We start from the raw sequence: 27904 nt of genomic DNA on the forward strand, positions 1-27904 counted from the left end.
GTTCTACTACTTCTGCTCTCAAGCCAGAAAGAAACCTCAAAAAGTTTCATAAGCAACCTTTGCCCCGCATCTCAAGCTGCTGAAACTTGGGCTGCCCCAAAGCCTTGAACTTTCTCAGCCCCTCCTAGCTGGCTCAGTTCCTCATCCGGCCGCTGGCTTTATAAGCACCTAAGATTCTGCTATCACCTTCACTAAGGGAGGCTCCTACAAAGAGACTGTGACCCATCCCTGCCCAGGAAGGAGCTGAGGACAGGATGATGGCCAGACCATACTATATGGTAGTCGCCCTACTGTTGCTGGCAGAGTTCACCAGGTTTGGAGAAGGAACACCTAATCCCGGGTTCATGGTCAGAATCACCGGAAAAGGCCTGGAATATGGTAAGAGGGGGTGTGATTCCTCTGGGGCTCGTTTCTGCCCACCAAAGTGGTGTGGTCATCAGGTTGAGGAGTCACAGGCTGGGGTTCTGCCACTGCCTGGCTTAGAAACCTTGGATATCAGCCTTAGAAACCTTGGGGCTTCAGATTCCTCATCTTGAATGACAGAAGCCAAGGATAGGACTAGATCAGTATTTCTTCCCAGGGTGGTCCATGGACCACCCATATTAGAGTTGCTGGGATACATATTAAAATACAGATCCCAGAGACCCACCTGAGACTGGATGAAGTTGGATACGGACATCTGCATTGTTCACATGACCCAGGCAATAGTCAAAAACTCTAAGGTTTGACCAAACTGCAGTTAGGTATTCCTCAAAAGCCCCACTGTATCCCACTACTGCTTCCACGACCTTGATCTGGATGAATAAATAACAATGATTGCCACTAACCTGGCACTTTGCATTCATGATCTAATTTAATTCTCAGACTCAGGTTAGTATCATCATCATCGTTGTTGTTGTTACCATTTTACAGATGGGGGAACTGAGGCTCAGGGAGTATAAGGAAATTGCTTGGGATTACAATAGTATGTGGTAAATCCTGCATTTCATCCCAGTCCACATGACTCCAAAGCCCAGCCATTCAACTGTTATACTTAGCTACCTCCCACTGAATGTGTTAACTCTATGTCCCTCCAGCCCATCAATATGGAGTAGCCACCCTGAAGAATGACCTGTCCACCATCAAGTTGCCTGATTTGTCAGGAAGCTACGGAATTGGTTGGCTTGGAAGTGTGAACTATGTGTTTAGTGGGTGAGGTCTCTGTTCTCCTCCACGGGGGCAGCAGAAAGGGAAGAATGGGGACCTAGGGTCATGGGGAAGGGGGATAAACATTGAGCCATCACTTGGACTAAAGGTAAAGGGATTGTGGCCAGCTCTTGTGGGACTTTTGGAAGGTGCTATGTGTTTTTTGAATCATCTGAATTAGAAACCATTCATCAGTTCCTATGTCAGCCCTACAAAGATCAGCTCTGGATTCTTCCTCTGCCAGGGAACCCTGGGTGCTTCCCTGGTGGCTCAGATGGTAAAGAATCTGCCTGCAATGCGATAGACCTGGGTTTGATCCCTGGGTCAGAAATATCCCCTGGAGAAGGGAATGGCAACCCACTCCAGTATTCTTGCCTGGAGAATTCCGTGGGGAGAGGCTACAGTCCCTGGGATCACAAAGAGTTGGACACGACTGAGGGACTAATACACAGGGAACCCTGGCTACTCTCCAGATCAAGGACTTGTTTGAGATGTACCATCAACCCCTCAGAGCCTGTTAGGGGTTGCAGTCAAGGACTTTAAGCCTTTCTGGACCCTGTCCACATTTTATTTGCATACTACCCCTTGAAGATAGCATCCACACATATCCCCAGTAAGAAATGAAGCAGGAGCCTCCTGGTCTCTGGTTAACAGCCCTGGTTCCCCTTCTCCCTCCCTGTGAGATGTAACTAATCTTACACTCCCTCCAGCTTTCTCATATTCAGCCCTAGAGTCCTCACCCCTTACTCTTTTTTCATTCATTCTTTGATTATATGAATTCTCCTTCCCCAGCTTCCTCAGTGTCCAGAATAGGTTCTTGGGGATCGTTTGTCCACCACTGACAGAAAAGGCTGCTTCTTGGAATCCTTCTCAAGTCTCTCAAGACAATTTCCCTGAGACAGTCGGCAAAAAGAAGTCATTTTAAATTTATGCACAGACAGAAAATATCCAGGACGTGCCACTTACAGAGTGACGCTCCTTACCGCAGCCCTAGAGCACCCCCTTGCAGTTGATGTTCACAGTGAGTTACTGTGGTCTATTAACATCCGGATTTACCACCAACTGTAAGCTCTCCAAGGGCAAGGACTGAGTTTTGAATCTCTATGGCTTTTGTGTCTGGAGCCAGGTCTGACAGAGCAGGAGAATCTCAATGAATTTTTGTTGAGTGGACAAATAAGTGTTGATCTGACAAAAACCACCAACTTAAATGACCACAGTGAGTAATGAAGATGAGTGTCCCAGGCAGGGTGAATGTATCCATCAGGCACTAGCTGGGAAAGTAGAAAACCCACGCCAGGAACTTCAGTGGAGGGAACTGCATATAAGGAATTTGCTACAAAGGTGTTGGAAGAGTTGAAAAGCCACTTTGAGAATGATGACACAACCTAAAATTAGCAGCAATGAAAAGCTACTAACATCCCTAAAAGCTAGAGAGAAAAAGACAAGACAAAAGACAAAATCAACAGAGTACAAGATCCAGGGTCTCTAGAAAGGAGCTAAGATCATGAAGGAACGGGCTGTCTGCAGGAGCTGCCCCAATGTGGAAATATAACCAACACTACCAAGACACAATCTGAGGCAGAGAGGAGAAAAAATATCCTGGCTTCTCTTTGCCTATCCACTCATCTCTTCCCAAAGCATCCCATTGGCCAGTCCTAACCAGACACCAGGTGCAAAGAATTCTGGGAAATGTAGTTTGCACACATCATTCCCAGCTAACATATGTTTAGAAGAAGGGACGAAGAAGCAATGGATCTGTGAACAAAAAAACAACAACAAATGACCAGAGCAATGTTTACCTGGAAGGCACCTGCCCTGTTTAGAGGGGTCACTGCTACTCACCTGCAGTTGATTGAGGCTGTAAGGGAAAGTGAACAATGTTTGTTTTTTTTTTTTTTTTTAACTCTATAGGAAAAGAAAAGTGTGTCTACAGCATATTTCTCATATGTATGCCCCACAGGTCCCAGGATCTAAATAGTGAGCTCTTATTTGTATTCCAAGTGGGTTAGGGTGGGAATACAAAAGGGAAGCTGAAGGATACACGATACAAAGCCAGCTCGCAGTGTTACACAAGTGAGATCCAGATGCTTGCCATTTGAAAGGGGAAAGTTTGGTGGAAAGGAAAGTTTGTGCTATTTCAGAGGCCGCAAACAAAGGAGAGGGTGGAGTCAGTTCCAAAGGCCAACTCCCCGCTGCCAATCAGTGGGCAAGAGTTTCAGGGGTGTGTAGGTGGAGGGACCGGGCTGCATGCAGAAGCGGCACAGTCAGCTCCGCCAGTCATCCTGGAATTGGCCATTCAGTGGTCTGATCAGCATCATCTTGACTCTTTTTAAGCAAAATTAGTCTATAGTTACAGAGTTGGTTTGTTCCCATTTCTTGGAGGCTGATTCTTGGAATTACATCATAGCTACCTTCTGGCCGTCATGTGGTTAACTTCTTCCACATAGTGGGGGTTTCACTATATACAAAATGGCTCAAAGGACATGGCTCAGAATATTATCTAAAGCCCTTGAGCAGGAACTAAAGGTTTTTTCTTTAATGACTAAAGTATTCTTGTTTGTTCTGGTTTGACTATTTTCCTTTGTTTCTATGTTTTCTCACTTCTCCAATTAAATGTATTCTTTGACTAAAGTTTTTCTACAGAAAGGCAGGCAGACGGCATGGGGGCAGGGGCAGACCATCCACAAGGTCCTCAAGGTGGTGAGAATCCAGTAAGATAGACAAGGGCAGCTCGTGAGGGTGGGTGTCAGAGGCAAGAGGAAGGTCTTTGGTCTTGGAAGCTTGGGGAAGAAAGGCTTCCTGGAGGAGGTAACACCTGAGCAGACCATGAAGGATGTGAATGAAATGATTTGTCCTTTTTGGTTTAAGTTGGTAAACTTGAAAGAGTGTGAGAGGCTGAAGGGGACTCTCAAGATTCATTTAGAGGACTGAAGTGCCCCTGGTTTTTCTGAGTCTCATGATCTGTCTTCCTTCCCTAGAATAAGGATCCATCACTTCTTACTCCGGAACTCCCAGCTGAGTCTACACCCAAGACAGGATATCAAAGCCTCCTTGTCCAATAACCATGTATCTGTCAGTGGGAACTGGAAGGTGAAAAAGTCTTTCATGTGAGTAGTACTGGCGTTAGACTGTGTCTCAACTTTGGGCAAGGTCATATCCTCTCCTGGGCTTCCCTGGTGGCTCAGTGGGAAAGAATCCGCTTGCCAAGTAGGAGACATAGGTTTGATCCCTGGGTTGGGAAGATCCCCTGGAGAAACAAACGGCAACCCACTCCAGTATTCTTGTCCCAGGGACAGAAGAGCCTTGCCGGGCTCCATGCGGTTGCAAAAGAGGTGGACACGACTTAGAGACTGCATAACACAAAACAAAATGTCCTCCCCCAGTGGAATTCCCTTTCTGGGCTGAAACCTCTCCAGTCAATAAATGACACAGATCTGATCATCCCTAAGCCTTAGTTTCATTATCTGTAAAATGGGGTCAATAATAATCCACCTCATAGGTGCAGTTGCAGCTTATATAAAATAACAGTTATAAGGCATTTAGCAGTGTGCCCGGCACACAGCAAATACTCGACACCAGCTATGTGTGCATGCTAAACCGCTCGTGTCCGAACTCTGCAACCCTATGGACTGCAGCCCACCAGGCTCCTCTGTCCATGGGGATTCTCCAGGCAAGAATATTGGAATGGGTTGCCATTTCTTTCTCCAGAGGATCTTCCTGACCCAGAGATGGAACCCGAGACTCTTATGTCTCCTGCATTGACAAGCAGATCCTTTACTACTACCCCACCTGGGAAGTTTAAAAATTGAGACTCAGGACCCACAACTAGTTGGTGGGGATTGAGAGACAAACCTGGTTCTGCATAAGCTTGGCTCATCTTCTGGGAGGTGACTGACTCTATACCCTTTGCTTCTCATTTCTCCCACCCAGCACCTTACATGGCACATTTGATCTGAGTGTGGATGGCATGTCCGTCTTGGTTTCTCTGAACTTGGACAAGGACCAGTCTGGGCGACCCACTGTCTCCGTGACCCACTGCCACAACTCCATCGGCCATGTCAGCATTGAAATTTCTGGACACATAAGGTAAGTGACCCCCAAACACACCTGCTGGAGATTGTCAGAGCTGCCTCAGCATCCAGCTCACCCAAGGGATGCCTCCGATGGGACATGAGAGCAATACTGAGGATCCATCAAGATCAGAGGTCAATGAACTAAGTAAGGCCTAGGGGCCAAATCCACCTGCCAACCATTGCTTAAATTTATCTATTTTTAAATATTCATTTGTATATTTAGCTGCACCAGGTCTTAGTTCTGCATGTGGGATCACTGATCTTTGTTGCACGTGGGATCTTTAGTTGTGGCAAGCAACTTCTTAGTTGCGATTCATGGGATCTAGTTCCCTGACCAGGGATTGAACCTGGGCCCCCTGCATTGGGAACATGGGGTCTTAGCCCCTAGACTACTAGGGAAGTCACAGCCACCAGTAAGCAAAGTTTCACTGGAACACAGCCATGCCCATTCGTCCAGGACTGCTTTAGTCTGACAACAGCAGTGTTGAGTAGTTGGCAGAGACCATTTGGCATGCAGTGCCAAAAGTATTGACAATCTGGCCCTTTAAGAAACAGTTTGCCAATGCCTGGGCAAGACTGTCTTTCAAGGTAAGCCCGCATTTCAAAGTGATTTCCCTGGAGGGTCCGCTCAGTGAATATGGAATGAACGGTGGTGGTCTGTGGGGTGACAGCCTCTCACTGTGTTTGGGTTGGCACTTCATCACTGATCCCAACAGGACACAGAGGGCAACTCGAAAGGCTTAACTGACAAGAGTCAGTGGCAAACAAGAGGGGAATATTAACTCGAGTGTGGGCAGGATGAAGGAGTGTTCAGCAAGGGAGGCAAGGGGGCAAGGGAGTTACCAGAGCCGGAAAGAACTGAAATCTCAGAGGAGGGGACAGGGGACCGGACTGTAGTGTCCAACAGGGAGGCGCCTGGTATAAGCACCCCATCTCCTCTCTCCTTCCTGCCTGTGCCTCCGATTAGCCAAAACAACCAGCAGCCAGAGAGCAAGAGAGTTTGGGAGATGAATCTCTAGACATCAGCCCTCCAGGACACAGAGAAGAGCAGAATGGAGTTGGCAGGGGAGCTTCTTGCCTGGAGAATTCCATGGACAGAGGAGCCTAGTAGGCTACAGCCCATGAGGTTGCAAAGAGTCAGACACGACTGAGCAACTAACACTTTAACTTTTCAAAACATATATAGTTAGTCCTCTATAAATACATTTTTAGTTTGGGAGTGAGGGTTTCTTCCTGTCATTTGTTACTATAAATAATGCTAGAAGAATAACCTTGGGGAATAATATCATTTTATACCTGGTCAAATAAACTCTAGGATTTATTCTTAAATTGGTATGTGCATTTTTTAATTTTAATATTTACCAACAAACTGCCCTCCAAGGGACTTGCTAGTTTTCACATCCATTAGCAAGGTAAGAAAGTACAATCGCCATCACGGGCAGATCATCAGAGATTAAGCTTTTTGCCAATCTGAAAGGTAACAGTGTCTCAGTTTTAGTGAGTGCTATATTGTGAATAATGTTGTGCATCCTTAAGAGCCACGTATTTCATGTTTTCTAAGAAGATTATTCATATCCATTCTTATTCTTCTCGGTCCACCGTTCCTTCTCCCCAAGAAATCTTTAAAATTTTTGACATACAAATTCGCCAGCCTCCTTTAAGTTGCAAGTTACAGAAATTCAACTCAGGTGTTTAAGCATTGAGAATGGACTTGACTGGCTCACATATACCTAAAAAGTCTGTGCATGCTCAGTCACTAAGTCATGTCAGAGGATTTTGCAACCCCATAGACCGTAGCCCGCCAAGCTCCTTTGGCCATGGGGTTTCCCAGGCAAGAATACTGGAGTGGGTTGCCATTTCCTCCTCCAGGGGATCTTCCCCACCCAGGGATTGAACGCACATCTCCTGCATTGGCAGGCAGGTTCTTTACCACTGAACCACCAGGGAAGCCCCAAAAGTCCACGGAGGAAGCCAAAGCTGCGATTGGCTTAGGTGTTTGATATTGCCAGGAATCTCTCTGTCTCCTGGGTCTAGGTCTGCTCAGTCTCAGACAGGGTCCTCCACTCTTAGAGTGGCAGAGATGGTCTCAGGAAGCCAGGTTTCCTTGTCAGTTAGAGCCCACCATCTCAGCAAGCAGGAGCAACCTTTTCCATAGGGCTCCAGGTAGAGCATTGGCCAATAAGAACTTTGACCAAGTTCTTGTTGGTCAATGTGTGGTGACAAGACCATTCCTTGGATCAATCATTTTGGACTCTTACTGGCTGAGCCAGGGTCTAGGGCCCACCTCTAGACCTAGGGGTTAGGAGTAGGGTTAGTCCCACTGAACCACCAGGACTGGAAATAGGAAATGAGTGGATTTTGTGGAAGGAAAAGAATATTGGCGATGTTGATGTGTATAGTTAATACCACACCCCTAACTAGCCTACTCTCACCTATATTTCTGATTTAGCAGCATGCTATGGTCACCATCCCTAGGATCAAATTCATCTGGCCAGGCCCCTTCTTGGAATAGCACATGGGAAAGCTCAGATCCATGGGTAACCCTTCTCTTGGGAAGTGAAAGTGAAAGTGTTAGTCACTCAGTTGTGTCCAGCTCCTTAGGGCTCCCTGGACTTGTCGTTGGTCAGGCTCCTCTGTCCATGGAATTCGCCAGGCAACAATACTGGAGTGGATTGCCGGTGCCCTCCTCCAGGGGATCTTCCCGACCCAAGAATCCAACCCACATCTGTGTCTCCCGCCTTGGCAGGCAGTTTCTTTACCACTAGTGCCAGCACTAGCCCTCTCTTAGGAGTCTCAGCTAAGGGCTCTGACCTGATTTCCTCTTTTCTCCAGCTGGATCCTGAACCTCTTCCATGAAAGAATTGAAAACAATGTCAAAAACATCTTGGAACAAAAGGTAAACAAAAGGATGAGCAGATTTGTAGTTAACACGCAGATCATCGGCATGTACACGTTTGGTGTGTAGACACAGTCTTGGCTCTTAAATATGTTGTCATTGGAATTTGCTTAGCAAAAGCTTCTTCATTCATGATGTAAAGGAAAATGTCAAGGCTTTCCCAGATTTGTATAACCACACATGCTAAATTGGCATTTGGAACTGATAGAGTGATATCTTTGTTATAAATAATGTTAGATATGGAGAAGTGACTTTAAATCCTTTCCTCACACCATATACAAAAATCAACTCCAGGTGGTCTAAGGATTTATTTTTTTATTTTTTATTTTTATTTTTTGGTCTAAGGATTTATTTATTTATTTATTTATTTATTTTTGGTCTAAGGATTTAAATGCCAAAATAAATCTAAGAGTTTCAGGGAGAAAACCTAGGATATCTTTCTTATCTCAAATAGAGGAAAATATTTCTCAAATAATGTTCCCTATCCTGATCCGATAAAATGCACCACATTGAAAACAGCAGTGAGGTCAGCCCTTGGTATCTCTCACCTCTACAAAAAGCCTTGGTCTTAGAGGCAAAGAGGTACCTCTTCCATTTCCCCTCTGTGTATCTTCGGGCAAATTGAGGGACCCCCCTGGAGTCTCAGTTTCCTCATTGGTTAAATGGAGACAATAACCCCTATTTTGAAGGGAGCTCTGAGGATTTGATTAGATAGAGGTACACTGGGTGTGTTCAGAGGACTCACGTTATTACTGTTCCAGAGTCATTTCCCAACTGGGTTTCACCTCCTTCATCAGTGAGGACTGTTGAGCGCATGAACTCTGTAAGCAGATACTTTGGGTTTAAATCCCAGCTCTGCCACTTTGCTGGCTGTGATGCCTTGGTTAACTGGCCTAACTTCTCTGGACCTTAGGATTTTTATCTATAAAATAGAAATAGGGCTTCCCTGGTGGGCCGGTGATTAAGATTCCCCACTTCCACTGCAGGGGGTGGGGCTGCAGGTTCCTTCCCTAATTGGGGAAGTTCTGCATGCCGTGAGGTGCAGCCAAAAAAATAATAGAAAGAATCGTAGCACCTACCTTGGAGGGCTATTGTGAGGACCATACGACATCATAGCTACAGGCACTGACCAGTGCCTAGTACAGAAGAGCAGCTAGGTAAAGGGGGCAAGCTTAAAAAAGGGGGAGGGCAAGCTTATTTTCATAGACATGTATGCTCCTGTAGCCCTGTGCAGCATGTTGAGGCCAGAGGCAAGGGTGGTCTCTGCCCTACCAACACAGGAAACATGGGCCAGAAAAATCCGGGAGCCATGTGTCCAGTGGGAAGCGGGGCAGGTGTCAGAGAGGCTAAGCACAAGAACAGTTTCCAAGGATGCGGTCACTGACCGGCCTCCATGGGGCTGTGAGTGCAAAGCCCCAGGTGGCTCTGCAGAGAGAGGGGCTGGGGGTGGATGGATGCAGGCCTGGAAGGGCTGGCTGCCCGGGAGCGCTGCCCGTACCCTCTGCTTCAGGAGAAGCCAGGCCAGGTGCACCGGACACAGGCTGACTTGGAGTTTGCATCAAACAGTGGTTCCCAAAGTGGGGACAGCTCCCCCATAATCATTTAAATTATGCAGAATGATAAAATGAACAAGGGATTCCCTATGCGGTCCCTTTTCTCTTTCATGTCAAAGGGGAAGTCTCCATTTAGGGCTAATATGTGCTGAACACTTTCCTTTAACAAAGAAGGGGCATTATCTTGTGGGCAGCTATATCTAGCCCACCTTGCAGAGTGGCTTTTCCCACTTTTTTCCCCAGGTATATCCTGTTTATGCCAAGGGTAACAGTTTCCCTTTGAAAACAGTGGTAGTTTTCTGTATTTTTTATTAAACGTCTATAGTTTTTAGGGGCTTCCCTGGTGGTTCAGACAGTAAAGAATCTGTCTGCAGTGCAGGAGACCAGGGTTTGATCCCTAGATCAGGAAGATCCCCCAGAAAAGGAAATGGCAACCCACTCCAGTATTCTTGCCTGGAGAATTCCATGGACAGGGGAGCCTGGCGGGCTACAGTCCATGGGGTCACGAGTCTAACATGACTAAGTGACTATATAGTTTTTAAAAGGCCACTTGGAGAAGGAAATGGCAATCCACTCCAGTATTCTTGCCTGGAGAATCCCATGGATGGAGAAGCTTATTGGGCTACAGTCCAGCGGGTCGCAAAGAGTCGGACACGACTGAGCGACTTCACTTTCACTTTCAGTATAAAAGAAATATTAATTACTTTAACAGGTAAGAAGGGAAAATTCATAGAAATAGTATAGATATGGCTAACGTTAGGAAGTGACAAGCTTCTAACTTCTGGTCTCTCCCATTCTTGACACGGAGGAGGAAGCTGGGTGGCTGGCTGAGGAACGGAGTTCTCCTGGCTGTGCTTTGGGGCGCCCTCTGGTGGCCCTACTGAGTACTGCCTGCAGACCAGGCACGGAGCCCCTTCACAGATCCGCTAATCCCAGATGGCAAGGAATCCCAGTAGGAAGAGATGGCAAAGGAGCAGGAAGATGGGGCGGTGGAGCCTCTGATATAAGAGCTGCCTCCTGCACCTAGAAGCTTTTCTGTTTTGTCCCTCTGATCCCTCTGTCTCTTTTCTTTTTTCTAAAATATTTTTTGATGTGGACCACTTTTAAAATCTTTATTGAATGTGTTACAATATTGCTTTTTGTTTTATACTTTGGCTTTTTGACCAGGAGGCATGTGGGATCCTAGCTCCCCAACCACACCCTATACATTGGAAGGCGAAGTCTTAACCACTAGACCGCCAGGGAAGTTCCCCCCACCAACCTCTGCTGTCTAATAAATGCATACTGTACTTCTGGGCACTTAGCAACCAAGACATTGAATTGAAGACCATGGCAAGAGCAGACTTCAGGGAAGTGCTGACTTGACCACCATCTGCTTTTAATGAGGGTTCCAGAAAAGTCTAGGAACTTAAGCTGGGCAAACACAAATGGGCAGTGACCAAGTGTTGTGGTTGATGGAGGTCTTGTCTCCATTTTCACCATATTCTCCCTCCCCTCCACTCACCTGCCTACAGGGCGGGCATATGACCCACGGTTCCTGAAGTGGCAGTGAGGAAGTGGGCAGGGACATGGTCTGGGAGAGAGATGTGGAAGGACTCACGTGGCTGTCTCGTCCACTTCGGCAGATCTGCAAAATGGTCAAGGAGTCAGCAGCCTCCCGCCTGGAGCCCTATCTCCGCACTCTGCCAGGTTTGCAGCCTTCTTCTCTTCTCTGGGTGCTGTCAGGTGCCATGGCACACAGTACCCCTGGAACCATCACCATCATCTCCCAAGAACCCTGGGAGAATTTTCCCCATCAAGTATTTCTCCATCCTACATGGTTGGACATATGAGGGTCTGCTGTCTGGAGACGGGGGCATAAGGTGATCGAGGGTGGGGACTCAGCAACCTGCTGGGTGCACCAGTGAGCAAAGGATTACAAATACATGGGAGAATCACATGCTGACTCTGTACTGGCTGCTTGAACAAAACAGGAGTGCTCTGAGATTCCCATGCACCCCTGAGCCTTGCCCATCCGGCATCCAAAGGACCTTGTACAATCATACATCAGGTCAGATCCTCCCTTCTTCTTAAAGCCATCAAAGACTCCCCTGACTATCAGAATATCAACCCCGCAGTGGGTGATACAGCATCCCATGGGCAGGCCTGACTGCCAGCTTCATCTTGCTCTGGGCAACTTGGCTGCCACATGGGTCCCTGTGATTCCACTAATACACCATGTCCCATACTTCTACAAGATCTTTGCATGTGTCGTTCCCTTTGCCAGGAACATCCTTCCCCGAGTCCCCCCTTCTGCCTGCCCTGCCAACCAATTGACACCTATTCCTCCTTCAGATCTCGGCCCAAGCAAAACCTCCTCTGACTCTATATCCCCCGTTTCACCCCCTTTATATGGCTAGCATCATCCTGTGACTTTATGCTACCTAGAAGAGTTGTGACTTTATATCTATTTGCTCAAATACTTCTCTTTTTTTCCCTTCTGGATTGCCAGCTCCAGAAGAACAGAGACTTTGACTCTCCTACTAACCTGTTTCATCAGCCTCTTGCATTCATTGTGCCTGGTATATAGCAAGTACTCAATAAATACTGAATGAATGAGGTTATGAAGCACTCACTCTGTGACTGAAGTTACCATTGATCAGCACCAACCCCATTTTCACTCTCCAAAGACTATATGGGAAAAGAGCTCCGTAGATTTGCACAATGCACAACTTGAACAACTGTGTTTGGCTCCCTTGTTCATAATACTGTCTCTTTCCTGCTCATAGTCACCTCAATGATTGACCAAATTGCCGGCATTGACTACCGTTTAGTAGGAGCTCCCCAGGTGACCTTCCAAGGCCTGGATACACCCTTCAAGGTAAGGGGCTGTAGAGAAAGGGCCTTGGAGCCGGGGACTGGCAGAAATCCAGTTCTCCCTCTCAGAGTTGGCTTCTCCTGTCCTCCAGACCATCTGCTTGTCAGTCCATGTCCCTGACCAGTGCCCACAGTGGGAAGATGTGATACACAGCACACACGGCAGAACAAAACCCAAGATGAGGTCTCTGAACCAGCATAGTAAATCTGTCTGGAATCCAGAAGACCCTAGCACTTATGTGCTGAAGAATCTTGGGAGAATGACTTAACTTTTCTGAGCCTCCATGGAATTTGAATAATAATAGCCTATATCATAAAGTGACTACAGGGATTACGTGAGATGTGTATAATGTGCATAGCCAAGTGCCTGGCATGTAGTATGTGTATGGGTACAGTATTATTACTACCTGCCTTACTCCCTTAGTAGACTGAAAAATGTCTCCCTTAGATGTCCGTGTCCCAGTCCTCAGAATCTGAACATTTTACTGTGTATGGCAAATGGGATTTTGAAATATACGGTAAAATGTTTAATTAAATGAAGGATCTTGAAATGACAAGATTATCCTGGATTAGTAGGCTAGCTGTGGCTCAGAGGTTAAAGCGTCTGCCTGCAATACAGGAGACCTGGGTTTGATCTGTGGGTCAGGAAGATCCCCTGGAGAAGGAAATGGCACCCCACTCCAGTATTCTTGCCTGGAGAATCCCATGGACGGAGGATCCTGGTGAGCTACAGTCCACCGGGTCACAAAGAGTCGGACACGACTGAGTGACTTCACTTCACTTTCACGTTGCTGTCATCATGTGCTGTGCTTAGTCACTCAGTCGAGTTCGACTCTTTGTGCCCCCAGGCTCCTCTGACTGTGGGGATTTCCAGGCAAGAGTGCCGGAGTGGGTTGCCATTTCCTTCTCCAGGGGATCTTCCAGACCCAGGGATCGAACCTGCGTCTCCTGCATTGCAGGCAGATGCTTTACCATCCGAGCCACCAGGGAAGCCCCTTATAAGGGGGTAGGTGATAAAGGACAGGAGGCAATGTGACAACAGAAACAAGAGCTTGGAACTAAAGGTCAGAGTGATGAAAGGGAGGGTCCAGAAGCTAAGGAATGCAGGTGGCCTCTACAGGGTAGAAAAGGAAGCAGATACACCCCAGAAGCCTCAAGAAGGCAGACTTGCCAACATCTTGAGTTTTAACTTCTAACCTCCAGAAACGTGAAGGACTACAGTCTCTGCTGTTTTAAACCACTAAGATTATGGTCATTTGTTACAGCAGCAGTAGGAAAAGAATACACTCTGTCTTCATTCTGGTCTTTCCCACAACCCTTGTTGAGACAGGTCCTGGAGTGTCACCCCTCTCCAGTTTTATTTATTTAACTAACACCTAACACTTACAGGGCTTCCCTGGTGGCTCAGACGGTAAAGTGTCTGCCTGCAATTTGGGAGACCTGAATTCGATCCCTAGGTTGGGAAGATCCCCTGGAGAAGGAAATGGCAACCCAGTCCAGTATTTTTGCCTGGAGAATCCCACGGACAGAGGAGCCTGGTAGGCTACAGTCCATGGGGCAAAGAGTCGGACACGACTGAGCAACTTCACACTTTCTTTACATGCTTTTTACTCTGAGTGTGCATGCTAAGTCGCTTCAGTCATGTCCGACTCTTCACAACGCTATGGACTATAGTCCGCCAGGTTCCTCTGTCCATGGGATTTTCCAGGCAAGAATACTGGAATGAGTTCCCATGCCCACCTCCGGAGGATCTTCCGGAGCAAACCTATGTCTCCTGCCTCGGCAGGCAGATTCTTTACCACTAGCGCCACCTCGGGAAGCTCCTCTCACTATGAGCCAAGTGCTATTTTAAGTATTTGTACAAATGTTAGTGAAAGTGAAAGTGAAAAGTGAAAGTGAAGTCGCTCAGTCGTGTCTGACTCTTTGCGACCCCATGGACTGTAGCCCACCAGGCTCCTCCCTCCATGGGATTCTCCAGGCAAGAGTACTGGAGTGGGTTGCCATTTCCTTCTCCAGGGGATCTTACTGACCCAAGGATCGAACCCAGGTCTCCCGCATTCCAGGCAGACACTTTAACCTCTGAGCCACCAGGGAAGCCCGTACAAATGTTAATGCACATAAATTTCATACCGCCTCTATGAAGTAGAAACCATTAGCATCCCCACTTTTTAAATTTTTTTAATTAATGTTTTTGGCGGTGTTGGTCTTCGTTTCAGGACATGGGATCTTTGCTGCAGCGTGCGGGGTCTATCCCTGCGGCACACAGGCTCTCTAGTCAGAGCATGAGCACTCCAGAGCGCAGGCTCTGTAGTTATGGCGAATGGGCTTAGTTGCCCCCATGGCATGTGGGGTGTTCGTTCTCCAACCAGGGATCGAACCCTCATCCCTTGCATTGCAAGGCAGATTCCTCACCACTGGACCACCAGGGAAGTCCCACATTATCTCCATTTTTCAGGTGAGGGAGTTGAGGCACAAAGAAGTCGGAGACTTACCCAAGATCCCAGAGCAAGTAAGTGGCAGGCCAGGATCCAAAACCAAACAGTTAAGCTCCAGAGTCCATACTTTTCCCTGGGCAGTGCTCCCTCTCCTGCATCCTGGGCCTGGAAGAACACAGGACACAGCTCCCACCCAAAGAAAACAGTTTACAACATGTGAATTTCAGGTAGCTGCTAGGGCCTTCATACTGTGGGGCCAGATGAATCTTCCAAGACACCAGCCCTACAGTCTAGAGAGGAATCGCCAGCCCAGCCGCCTCCCGGGCCTGACATTTTCTCTGGTAGGAACCCTGGTGGCCAATGTGTCCTTCTGTCTGCAGGGTGAATTCTTCGGCAGAAACTGGAACTCCTCAGTCCCCTTCGATGCTCCACCCATCACGCTGCCCCAGAAACACGACCACATGATCTACTTTGCCGTCTCTGAATATGTCTTCAACACGGCCAGCAGGGTTTACCATCAGGCCGGGCAGATGAAATTCACCATCCAAAATAAGCATGTGAGTAGGGGAGGGAAGAGGCTGGGGGTCCCCGGAGAGAAAATCAGATGGGACAGTAGATCCACTGTGAGTGCTCTGGGGAGCCAGGAGAAGAATGTGGCATTTGGAGCCTCCCAAATAGGGGTCTGAATCCAGGCTGTGCCTCAGTTTCCCTCTTTGTGCGTGTGAATCCCAAGTGTGCCTATTCCCCAGGGATTATATGAGACAGCCTGTAAGAACTTGGAGTCTGATGCATGTATGTATGTTAGCTATAGTAGCGGTATGATTTTTTTTTCAATTTTTATTTTTGGCTGCACCGTGCGACATGCAGGATCTTAGTTCCCCGACCAGGAATCGAACCGGCACCCCCTGGATTTCGAACTTGAAGTTTTAACCACTGGACCACCAGTGAAGTCTCGATAGTATTTTCAAAAAATAACACAGGCTCTTGTGTGTTGTATCAGGTACTCCAAGCAGCAGATGCCAAGACAACCTCAGACTTATAAGAGATTTATTAGGAAAACACCTGGGGAGATAATGGGCATTGGAGGATGGAGCAGGTGGGACGAGCCCTTGAAGTGAAGTCACTCAGTCGTGTCCGACTCTTTGCGACCCCATGGACTGTAGCCTACCAGGCTCCTCCGTCCATGGGATTTTCCAGGCAAGAGTACTGGAGTGGGTTGCCATTTCCTTCTCCAGAGGATCTTCCCAATCCGGGGATCGAACCTGGGTCTCCCACATTGTAGGCAGACACTTTACCATCTGAGCCACCTGAGATAGCTGTGAAGCAAAGGGAAGGCAGGCAGATGCAGCAGAAGCGCTGCTGTGTCTCTAAGTCTCAGCTAAGCCGAAGGGGAGCCACAGCACCAAGCTTGCTTATTAGAGGCGTGTGTATCAGGCGGGCGTCAGAGGAGTCTGGCTCCAAGGTGAAATCCTATGTGTGATCTTTCAGGTCTGCCTGTGGCAATTACATTAAGCTTTACCTGGCAGGTCTCACCCAGTCCAGACTTGGTTCATGGCCAGTGTTTGCTAGTTTCCAGAGGGAGGTACCCTTAAGGACTCAAGCCCGTGCCTCGCCTGTCAATCTGCATTCCTAGCCTTGATACATCCCGTTCAGAGGCCTATTTGTGGATGGGGGGGGGGGGGGGCGGTGGGTAACTTCAGCTGAGATCCCTTCCTGGGGGCCTTGAAGACAGCTTTCTCCAGTTTGACTCAATAGTCAGTACTTTTTCTTTTTGGCCTCCTGGTCCTTCCCTGTCTCCTCCACCAGCTCCCACTGGGTCCATGATGGTATCCTATGTCCTGCCACAGGGAAAAGGGGGACACAGCGGGGCCAGTGCCCTTTCCTGTTTACTCTCTTGCTTCCTCTCTCGCAGTAAGCAAATGAAGCCTTGATTGTGACTTTCAGTTTGACACGTCTTAAGCAATCCCCTCGAATCCTGAAATCTGAGAAAATTCTCCAGTTCTACCACGTGGGCTGTGCCCAGTCAGGGGCTGGGAGCTGTCTGGGAGAGGGTGGTCCCAGCATGAATGGTGTGAGGCCTGAGTGTGAGGCAGGGAATGTGGGGGCCTGTCAACCAGCTACTTTGCTCACAGCTTATGCCTGTGAAGGGAGGTCTGAGCAGGGCACCCTCATAGCTCCCAGTCGAGCAGTGCACTTATCACCAGTGTGATAAGTGCTAAATGGAGTTGGACTGTAAAGAAGGCTGAGCGCCAAAGAACTGATGCTAGCGAAGACTCTCGAGAGTCCCTTGGACAGCAAGGAGATCAAACCAGTCAACCCTAAAGGAAATCAACCCTGAATATTCACTGGAAGGACTGATGCTGAAGCTGAAGCTCCAATAGTTTGGCCACCTGATGCGAAGAGCTGACTCACTGGAAAAGACCCTGATGCTGGGAAAGATTGAGGGCAGGAGAAGAGGGCAACAGAGGATGAGATGGTTGGATGGCATCAGCAGCTTAATGGACATGAGTTTGAGCAAACTCCAGGAGATAGTGAAGGACAAGGAAGCCTGAAGTGCTGTAGTCCATGGAGTCCCAAAGAATCGGACAATTTAGTGACTGAACAACAACAATCAGTATCAGTTCAGCCGCTCAGTCATGTCCGATTCTTTGTGACCCCATGAACCACAGCACGCCAGGCCTCCCTGTCCATCACCAACTCCCAGCAGTCCAAATGAACAGTGGGAATCTTTCTTTTTAATATTTGATTACTTAGCTGCCCCAGATATCAGTTGCAGCATGCGGGATTTTTAGTTGTGGCATTTGGGATCTAGTTCCCTGATCAGGAATCGTACTTGAGCCTCCTGCATTGGGAGCATAGAGTCTTAGCCTCTGGACCACCATGGAAGTCCCAAGGGTGAGGATCTTGAAGGGGGAAGAGATGGAGGAAGGTGTGCTGTCGACAGGTATAGGCAGGGCTCGCCAAGCGGAAAGATGAACAAGTCCAAGGCATGGGTAGAGAATAGCACCATGAGAGACTTCTGGCCAGAAAAAGAGTTTGGGGTAGGAGAAAGCCATATCTGAAAGCACGTTAAATCCAGACTGTGGTGGTTACCAGCTCTTGTTGGCCCTTTAGGGGAGAATCCTGAGAAGTGATGAATAACAATCACAGACATTTATTAAGCCCTTCCTATGTTCCAGGCCCTGCACTTAGCTCTTTACCTTTAGAAATATCTCGTTCAGTCCTCGCACACCCTGTACAAGTGCTATTATGATCATCCTGCTTTTCCAGATACAGAACCTAACGAAGTTTATCAACCATAAGTCAGCCAAAAACTGGCGGAAGCAGCATCTGAGGCCCCGCTGCCTGACCTCCAAGTCCACGCCTCTAACTACTCTGGCGTCCTGCTTCTCAAGTGGCTTCCTGCTTGGTGTGCTGCAGATTCCCTTGGACTTCCCAATCCAGCTGCATACCAGCTCATTCTGGGCCATTATTCCTCAGGTAAGACCTTAGGACAAGCCCATTGACATGGGCCAAATGTTGAGATTGTGTGGACATCTACGAGCTGTGCATAAACTTTCTCCAAACAAACAGCTTATTAACATAGTGGATAAAAGTAAGCTATTAAGTAAGTTATTAAGATTTTTTTTGCTTCAAAATTTCCATCATTCTCTGACTTCTGGAGGCATAAAGACACAGGATCCAGATTCAGATTGCCTGTGTTTGAATCTGGGATCTGCTGCTTCCTGTCTTGGGAACTCAATCTTGTTGGGCCTCAGTTTCTTCATCTATCAAATGGAACAACTCTAGTACCTGCCCCCACTAAGTTGCTGCTGGGTTGGTCATCATCAAATGGGAGATAACACTCAGCCAGGACAAATATTCAGGATCCTTCCAGGGTGCAAATGGGACATATTGGGCAGGCTAATAACTGGGGTCTAGACCAACAATCACTATTTGTTTGCTGTTTATGTAGAGCAGAGCTGAAAAGTAGCAGGAGCAGAGTGGAGAAGAGTTCTCAGCCTCCCCTCTCTTGAGCCAGGCAATTCAGCTCTGGCCCCAAACTTGCATGCTAGTCAACACAGTGTAGGAGGCAGTACAGTGACCATCCACTGTTACTGGAGCTTGCCCATTGTGTATTTCTACCCATTCTGATACATTATCAAAGTGCTCTTTCCAACCATAAAGCCATCCACTGAAAAAGAGTTCTGAAAATATAATTGCCTACTAACAAATATTTTGAGAATATTCGCTAATTTTTTCTCTCATTATTTTGAGTGTCTTTTCTCCTAAATTGGATATTGTCACATGTATGAAATTTTTGGCCATTTTCATGGAATAATGTGAAACTACATTTTGTGTGCATATCCCCATTACTATTGAATTTTAACATGTATGCATTTATTTATAGCCATTTGTATTTCTTATCAACTAAATTGCTACATTAACCATTTGATGTACTATATATATTTTTTAACTTAATATATTTATATATATACATGTAAAATTATATAAAATTCCCACCATCCTATGATTTTCCACTGCCAGTTTAGGGCCTTTGAAGACTTGAGTCTTGGGGGTTCTGCCCATCTGGCCTTCCCTAATACAGCTCAGGGTCCCTCTGTTTGTCTCGTACCCTCCCCTAGTATCTGCCCTATTTTTCCAGCTGGCCAGGTTGTATCCTAATATGGAACTAGAGCTTGAGACATCACCTGAATCAGCTCCATTCCTGACATTTACTCCCGGAAATGTGACGTTCATGCCAGTGATGGACATCCAGGCCTTCGTTCTGGATGAAGACTTGTGGCCCAAGTCTGCTGGCCGCAAGCCCCTCTTCCAAATCAGGGCGGTAAGTCTGAATCTGTCCAGGGCAATAAAAGGTCATGTTTGCTATGGGTAGAAGCCCCTCCCTTGGCTAAAGGACTGGGAGACTACACAGCTAAAGTAGCTGAAGGTTATTTATTTCTGGTGTGTTGTGAGTGGGTCTTGCACACTTGGTCTGAACAGCCAAGCTTCCTGATACAGCTAATCAAATCATAACATTGTCAGAGTTGCAAGAAACCTTAAAAGTCATTCACTCCAGCTGAGGTGGAAATTTTTAGCTTCCTCATTGTTACATTTACTTAAATTAAAAATTTATTTAATTTAAAGCGTTGTTGTTGCTGTTTAGTTGCTAAGTCATGTCAGACCCTCTGCAACCGCGTGGACTATAGCCCTCAGGTTCCCTTGTCCATGGAATTTTCTAGGCAAGAGTACTGGAGTAGGTTGCCATTTCCTACTCCAGAGGATCTGCCCAACCCAGGGATCAAATATTCGTCTCTTGTGTCTCCTGCATAAACCTATTTAAAATGTTATAAATAAAAATCATCAAATTACCTTTTTAAAGAAAGTATAAAATTTAAAGAACTTTTAAAATAGCAATATTGTCCAAATTCATTCACAGACTCAACACGATCCCTATCAAAATCCCCTCTAGTTTTTTTGCTTCCAATGAAGGGATTGCAGTTTCAATCCCTGATCAGGGAACTGAGATCTGAGAACTGTGTGGCAGTATGTGGGGCCCCAAAAAACAAATAAACAAAAAATAAAACCCTCCTTTCTTCACCCAAAGAACCAGAAAAACGAAGTCTAGTAAAATAGAAAACTTTCAGACAATAATTGTTTTACCATAGCTTCCTGGTGGCTCAGATGATGAAGAATCTGCCTGCACAGAGGGAGACCTGGGTTCAATCCCTGGGTCAGGAAGATCTCCTGGAGAAGGGAATGGCTACCCACCCAGAATCCTTGCCTGTAGAATTCCATGGGCAGAGAAGCCTGGCGGGCTACAGTCCATGGGGTCCCAGAGTCGACATGGCTGAGTGACTAACATTTAACTTATTGCTAAGCTCCAGAGAGAAAAGAATAAGGGAACTAGAGAATAGAACAGTAGAAATCACCCAATCTGAACTACAGAGAAAAAACAGACCGAAGAAAAAAAATGAAAAGTGCCTCAGGAACAAAAGATCTAACATTCAGGCCATCAATCTCAGGAGAGGAGAAAGTGGGAGGGGCTGAAAAGTACTCAAAGAAATAATGGCTGAAAACTTCCCAGATTCAGCAAGAAACAGATAAAGCTGCAGATTCAAGATGCTGAGCACATTCCAAACTAGATAAACCCAAAGAAATCTATGCCAAGACATGTATTAATTAAATTTCCAAAAATTAGAGGTAAAGAAAAAGTCTTGAAAGCAGCAAGAGAAAAAAACCACCTTATCCCTAAGGGAAAAACTTTTCCAATGGCAGCATGTTTTTCACCAGAAAACATGGGGGTCAAAAGAAAATGACGCCTTTTTTTTTTCCTTCATTTTCTCGGCCGAGTCACTCAGCATGCAGGATGTTAGTTACCAACCAGGGATCACACCTGCAGTGGAGGTGCAGAATCCTAACCACTGGACTGCCAGGGGAGTTCCAGATATGATATATGTCAAGTGCTGTCTTAGCTGGGGCTCCCACGACAAAGTATCATAGACTAGCTGACTTAAAAAATAGAAATTTATTTCTCATAGTTCTGGAGACTGGGAAATCCAAGATAAGGTCGGGAAGTGACACACATTGCTTTGGCCAGAACTCAGTCACAGGGCCATTCCTAACTGCAAAGGAAGCTAGGAAATGTAGTCCAGTGGGTTGTCTTACGAAACTTGAAGCCGACTCTGCCACAGACCCTTCCCTGTTCATCTTCAATAGTTCTTGGCCACTGTTCAAACTGATAATTACCTTGTCTATGCCTAAGCAGCATTGGCACCCCACTCCAGTACTCTTGCCTGGTAAATCCCATGGACAGAGGAGCCTGGTAGGCTGCAGTCCATGGGGTCGCTAAGAGTCGGACACGACTGAGCAACTTCACTTTCACTTTTCACTTTCATGCATTGGAGAAGGAAATGGCAACCCACTCCACTATTCTTGCCTGGAGAATCCCAGGGACGGCGGAGCCTGGTGGGCTGCCGTCTATGGGGTCGCACAGAGTCGGACACAACTGAAGTGACTTAGCAGTAGCAGTAGCATGCCTAAGCAGCAGCCAGCCTTCTGTCCTTTGGTAGGGACACAAACAGTGCTCCGTTTTTCCTACCACAAGCCTCTGGGATATCAATCAGGTTTCAAAGTGGAGATGTTCGGTGATGTTGCCACAAACATTCATTCAGGTGTTGCAGGTAAGATCTTACCTCCTGGAAAGAGGAAATGGACTCAGGTAGAACAGCTAACCATCATAGATAGGACAGGCTTGATGGAGCCTCCAGATACGGTCACCTGGTTCAACCCCACATCTGTAACAGGTCAACCTTAATCATTAAACATAGATGTTAATTACTGGTGTCTTTAAATGTCCCTAGGGCTTGGGGACTCTGAACTTTTGGTGGCCTGCTTACAGATGGACAGTCTCCCCATTCACATGCTCTGTGTCTTTAGTCTGGGCTTATTTCCCCCTTCCTGATGCTTCCATGAAGATGGAGATGTCTGAAACCTCAGCTCACCTCTCTTTAAAGTCATCTGTGGAGCCACCAGCCTCCTGCCTCCTCATAATCCTTAGGCAGCTGCTTTTCACTCATATGTCCCACATCTAGTTGTGGTATCTATTTCTGGAGATTTGTCTCTCGCTCTTGGACCCAGTAGCATGTCTTCATGGGCCGAGAATCTGGATCATCCTCTTTTGCTTCTCTAGAGTACCAACATCTCCATCACCATCAATGTGAACTCCAGCAGGATCACTGGTTCATTGACCACAGGGAGGTAAGAGGCCATGGGTTGGGGAAGAGAAGGGGATGAATAGGCACTTGTCCTAGCAGTGTCCTCTGTTCAGAGCCTTCACCTGTGCCCCACATTTCATCCACTCTATGCTCTGCTCCCTGCTGAGGTACACGTGCAATGGGTTCCCTAGAAGGAATTCCTGGTCTCAGGGTTAGATGCTGTTGGCTCATAGAACGCCCTGACCCTGTTAAAATGAACATCTCCTTAAGAGATCTTTAAAAAGAGAAGCTGGGCTTCCCTGGCAGTCCAGTGGTTAAGGCTGTGCTTCCAATGCAGGGGGCACTGGTTTGATCCCTGGTTGGGGAACTAAGATCCCATATGCCAAGTGGCCAAATTAAAATAAATAACTACAGAAATAAAAAGTTAACAATGAGTATTTGGGGCTTTTGGAGGTCCTGGAATTCAAGTTTGTGCATATGGCTTGGGGGTCTCTGCAGTGTCAGAGAAGACAGCCAAGGGCTTAGAGTATGAGACAGCAAAGTAAGGAGGATTCATGAGGACCTCACATAATTTTACTGAGGAATTATCAAAACTCCCCTGCCCTGTGAGCAGAAAACAGAGATTGATCCAGGGTAATTAGAATTTCTGAACAAGGGGACCAGGTCAGCAGCCAAGGGAAAGCCTGTGAGGAGGGAGTTCAATATGGCAGGTGGAGGGGGTTGAGATTTGGCTTTTATAGTGACGGAGTCAACGTGCCAGCATCATTTATGATGCCTCTCTTTCCCATTTTTATTGTCTATTGCCATGCTGTAAAAGTAACACATGCTCATGGCAAGGAAAAATTGGAAATTACCAAAGTATTAAAAGAAAACAGACAAAATCCCCCATCATTTTGCCACACAGAGATCATCACCATTAATAGTTTCATGGTTCCTTCCAGATTTTTTATACATTTTTATATCATTGGAGGCATACATTACTTTTTTTTTTTGTATTCCACTTTTTCCGGTTAATATTTACATTATCGTAATTTCTTAAAGTTATCAAAGAGCCTCAGCGAACATTATTTTAACGATGTCACTTCTTAAGTCACAATGGATGCTTCATATTTATTTCTCTGACTGCGTCAGGTCTTAGGTGGAGCCCGTGGGATCTTCATCACTCGGTAGTTGTGGTGCAAGGACTTACTCGTCCTGTGGCATCTGGGATCTTAGTTCCCTGACCAGGGATCAATCCTGGATTGCAAAGTGGACTCTCAACCACGGGATCACCAGGGAAGTCCCACACAGTGCATGCTTAAAGGCTTAAGTCCACAAGCCCACTGCAGAGGAACCCTTGGGTGTCCAGCCCCCAGAAATGCCCTTGCCCACAAGTACCACACGCCCCACTGGTGGGGGAACCTGGGAGAAAGTACCAGCCACAGCGTGGGGTGACCTGTGCTTCTCTTTCTGCACAGTGAGCTGAAATTGGAACTGAAGCACTCCAACATCGGTTTCTTCAATGTGAGTTGTTGTCCTTCAGCATTTCTTGAATGTCCTCTCCAACCAGGGCTTCATGGGAAGAAGCTTCATGGGAGGGCTCCAGGAGAAGCAACGAGATCCCAGAAAAGATGCACTGTAGTCTTGCAGGAATCAGGATATCACATCCGAAAGTTAATCATCCAAGAAGGGCAAAAGGAGTGGCAGGACATGAACGTTCAGAGTGTGAGCTTTGGAGGACGGTGGGTCTGGGCTCGCCCATCAGCTCTGCCACTTGCTACCTGTGTGACCTTGGGCAAATCACTTAACCTTTCTGAGCCTGTTTCTTTGACTATAAAATGGGAATGATAATAGCATCTAGCTCTAATGGGGACTGCAATTTGAAATGGGGCAATGAATTCAGTAAGACACCTTGACCAAATGTCTCACAGATATTACACTCAGGATATGTCACTATAACAAATGCCAGGGACACAATCTCTTCTCAAAAGCCCTTGAGACTGATGAGTTTCAGAACTGGGAATTTTTAGGAGGTACTGTGGAGCATGCCCCCCCTGGATCTGGGGCAGCATTCTATAATCAAACACACTCATAGTTTTGCAATAAAATTTTAAAACATTAAAATAAGGTAGAATAAAAACAAACAACCATCCACTAAATAGCACCAGGACAGTTCAAGTCATGTTTTGTCACAAAATGTGCCTGTGTACACCCGTGGAGAATGAAGTTCAGAGATTTGGCATTTGGGAGTTGTGAGCGAGGAACTGTTTATGTGTCATGGTGATGGTCATTGTCAACCTCTATTTTGTAAATGGGATAACAGGCTGATGTTTTCAGAGTGGGGAGTCAGATGTTCTTCCCATGGATTTCTGTTTTTATTCTTGTCTTACTTGATTCCTTTGCTCTGGCCGCTTCTCTGCTCCAGGTGAATTTGATGGAATCCATCTTCAATTACTATGCACTCCACATTGTGTACCCCTCTCTCAATGGTAAGAATAGCTGCTACAGCCTGCCCATGCAAAAGCTGAATTCTACCCTTTCTGTAGGATTCATGGTTCATTCTTTCATTCAACAAGGTGAGCCTCTCTTCTGTGGTGGCTGGGGGATTAGCGATGCACGATCTTTGCCCTCATGGAGTTCACACGTTGTTGGGAAGGCAGACATGTAAATGACAATGGTTAGATAAATGACACCACAGAAGAAAGCTGTGGCAACTAGAGGACTGCGGGAGCTATGAGGAGGCGCTGAACATGACTTGGAGGTCAGTCTAGAGGGCTGGGTTGAGTCCCAAAGCACAAGGAGTTAGCCCAAGGGAGGCTGAACATTCCAGGTAGCGCTGTGGAGAGCACCTGGAGTTAGCACATTTTCATTTTTATTTTCGGCTGTGCTGGATCTTCATTGTTGTGAACGGGCTTCCTCTAGTTGTGGCGATCAGGGGCTACTCTCCAGTTATGGTGCTCAGGCTTCTCATTGCAGTGGCTTCTCTTGCTGCAGAGCACAGGCTGTAGGCACATGGGCTTCAGTAATTGTAGTGCATGGGCTCAGTAGTTGCGGCTCGTGGGCTCCAGAGCATGGGCTCAGTTGCAACGGTGCATAGGATTAGTTGCCTCATGGCATGGGGAATCTTCCTGGACCAGGGATTGAACCCTTGCCCCCTACGTTGGCAGGCAGATTCTTAACAACTGGACCACCAGGCAAGTCCTGGAGTTAGCACATTTGGGTCCTAGGGTGAGGCGAGGTCGCAGACTTGCTGGATGACTGTGATGGAAGTATTTCTTGGGATAGTGGCAGCCTGTGAACCCAGCGCACCTCCTCTGATGCCAGAGCCTTCTCCAACTGGCCTCACCATCTGGCTTTTATGACCAAGAGATAAGAGCAGCAAAACTGGCCTGGAGAAGATAAAGTGGAGGAGATGCTGGTCCTCAGGGTTGAGTCCTTGCATGTAAACACCTCTCACTGCATGTCCCAGCCCAGGCCACTTTAGATAGCGCATGAAAGGGGGCTCTTGAAGGGGCCAGTAGAAGCTCCAGAGGCTGAAGAGTGGACAGATGTGCCCTGCATCCAGTAGCCTGCCACATGTCAAAGCAGCCCGCTCTCTCCTTAGCCAGCTGCAAATGCAATGTTCTGCATCTTCACATCTCCCTCGTCTCCTCTGACCAGCCCACTGCTCTCTGCTCTTTATCTTTCAGCAAAGCTTGAGGAGGGCATCCCACTCCCTCTGCCAAGGGACACCTACCTCAACAGCTTGGAGTTCCAAATCCACGAGGTCAGTGAGAAGTGGTGTCTGAATTGGGAGCTCTAGACCTTCCAGGATATTTTCTTTAAGGCTGATGGATACTTGGGGGAGTCCCTGACCCTCACGTAGATCCTGAACCGAATCCTCATAGGAAAAGAATTTTTGTTTTAAATTTTGGAGTATAAATGACACGTTTTGATGATCTGGAATCTTGGCTTCAGTCAAATAGCTCAGTTCCCAATAACTCAGTTCAAACATGATAATGGAGCATCTTCAATGTACAAGGCCTGTTAGCCATTGAAGGCAGGATGAGGGTGTAAAGGGGTCAGATTAGATGGACCACTTGAGCTGATAAGGGGCCACCTGAAAAGCCCAGAATGTCCACGGCTGTGAGCCCCGACTAGGCCCCTGACCAGGCCTCCCACCCTGGACGGGTGGGCCTGGAGAAAACCTGACTATGCCTTCTGGTGGAAGAAACACACCAGGGGCAGAGCCAGGGACAGGCCTAGGACACTTCCTGACGTGAACCCAGAAGTACTAGTTTACCTGTGTCATCACTGTGTAATATGCCCTCCAAGTTAAGGGCTGCAGCCTTAGAAATTAATTATGTGAGGGGAGTAAACTCGACCAGCACTCGTGTGTACATGGTTCTCCCAGGGGGGTAAAATAATGAAGCAGGAAAGGGGCATTCATGGATGTCTTCCAGAAGTCAGATCAGGAAATTGCAAACAAATTCCTAGGGGCAGGCAGCTGCGGGGCACGGTGTTTAAGGCCTCCAAGGGCTTGGCTTGTAGACTGATGGTTTTTGATTCAAGTGACAACTTGTATTTTCCTGTAAAGGCTTCCCTTTCAGGAAGCTGACGCAGTGCGGCTCAGAAAATGATCTTTCTCGTCTTTTTTGCCTTCTCTCCAGAACTTCGTGTTCTTAGGGGCCAATGTTGATGTTGATTAGCCTGACGACGGAAAAGTAACTGTGGCTGGAGGAGTGGATGACACAAGAGGACTGCCCTTGACCTTGCGGGGTCGAAGCTGCCTCTTCTCCCGTGGGTGTCCTGTCCTCATGTCTTCAGTCTGCCGCCTGAAGACACACCTGACTTCCTCCACCCCTTCCCGTATCCCTACACGTTCTTTCAGCTGTCCTCAGACTCTCTGGGGAGCCAACTCCAACTCCTTGCCTGTGGTCCCCTAGAGAAAACTTCAATGACGCAAAAAAATATGAGCAGTGTTCAACCACCATGTAGCCCAAAGCATCCTGCTCAACATTAAACATACATGTGCAACTTTGTAGATGTTATTTGATGTCATGGTTAAAGGAGCAAGTCAGACAGAAATGGGCTTAAAGCCTTGTTCTAACGGTAGCAGCTACTACTTTATTGGTGGAGAAGACTCACTGAGACCACAGACCACCCAGCTCCTACATGGACTACAAATCTATCCAATAAATGATTTCAATTTTGAGTTGCCTGCACTGGCTTCTGTCCCTGGGCTGAG

General features: G+C 47.1%; 1 protein-coding gene across 5 annotated transcripts; it reads left to right on the forward strand.

The window, feature by feature from the left end:
- Positions 1-160: 160 nt before the first annotated feature.
- On the forward strand, positions 161-27871 carry LOC109567440 (lipopolysaccharide-binding protein-like). 5 transcript variants are annotated; one of them, XM_019972409.2, is made up of 15 exons: positions 161-378; positions 1077-1191; positions 4164-4292; positions 5116-5271; positions 8091-8154; positions 11333-11396; positions 12476-12567; positions 15379-15555; positions 18269-18478; positions 19644-19826; positions 22674-22741; positions 24156-24201; positions 25103-25166; positions 26367-26443; positions 27327-27871. In XM_019972409.2, exons 1-15 carry the CDS (start codon positions 255-257, stop codon positions 27363-27365), a joined length of 1608 nt encoding a protein of 535 aa, XP_019827968.2. In that variant the 5' UTR covers positions 161-254; the 3' UTR covers positions 27366-27871. The 5 variants fall into 5 exon arrangements, with proteins under 5 accessions (XP_019827968.2, XP_070657758.1, XP_070657757.1 ...); XM_070801657.1 differs by lacking the exon at positions 25103-25166; XM_070801656.1 differs by lacking the exons at positions 25103-25166; positions 27327-27871 and having other exon boundaries at positions 26367-26546.
- The last annotated feature ends 33 nt before the right edge of the window (positions 27872-27904 follow it).

The sequence above is a fragment of the Bos indicus genome, chromosome 13, assembly GCF_029378745.1.
Source record: "Bos indicus isolate NIAB-ARS_2022 breed Sahiwal x Tharparkar chromosome 13, NIAB-ARS_B.indTharparkar_mat_pri_1.0, whole genome shotgun sequence".
Classification (NCBI taxonomy): domain Eukaryota; kingdom Metazoa; phylum Chordata; class Mammalia; order Artiodactyla; family Bovidae; genus Bos; species Bos indicus.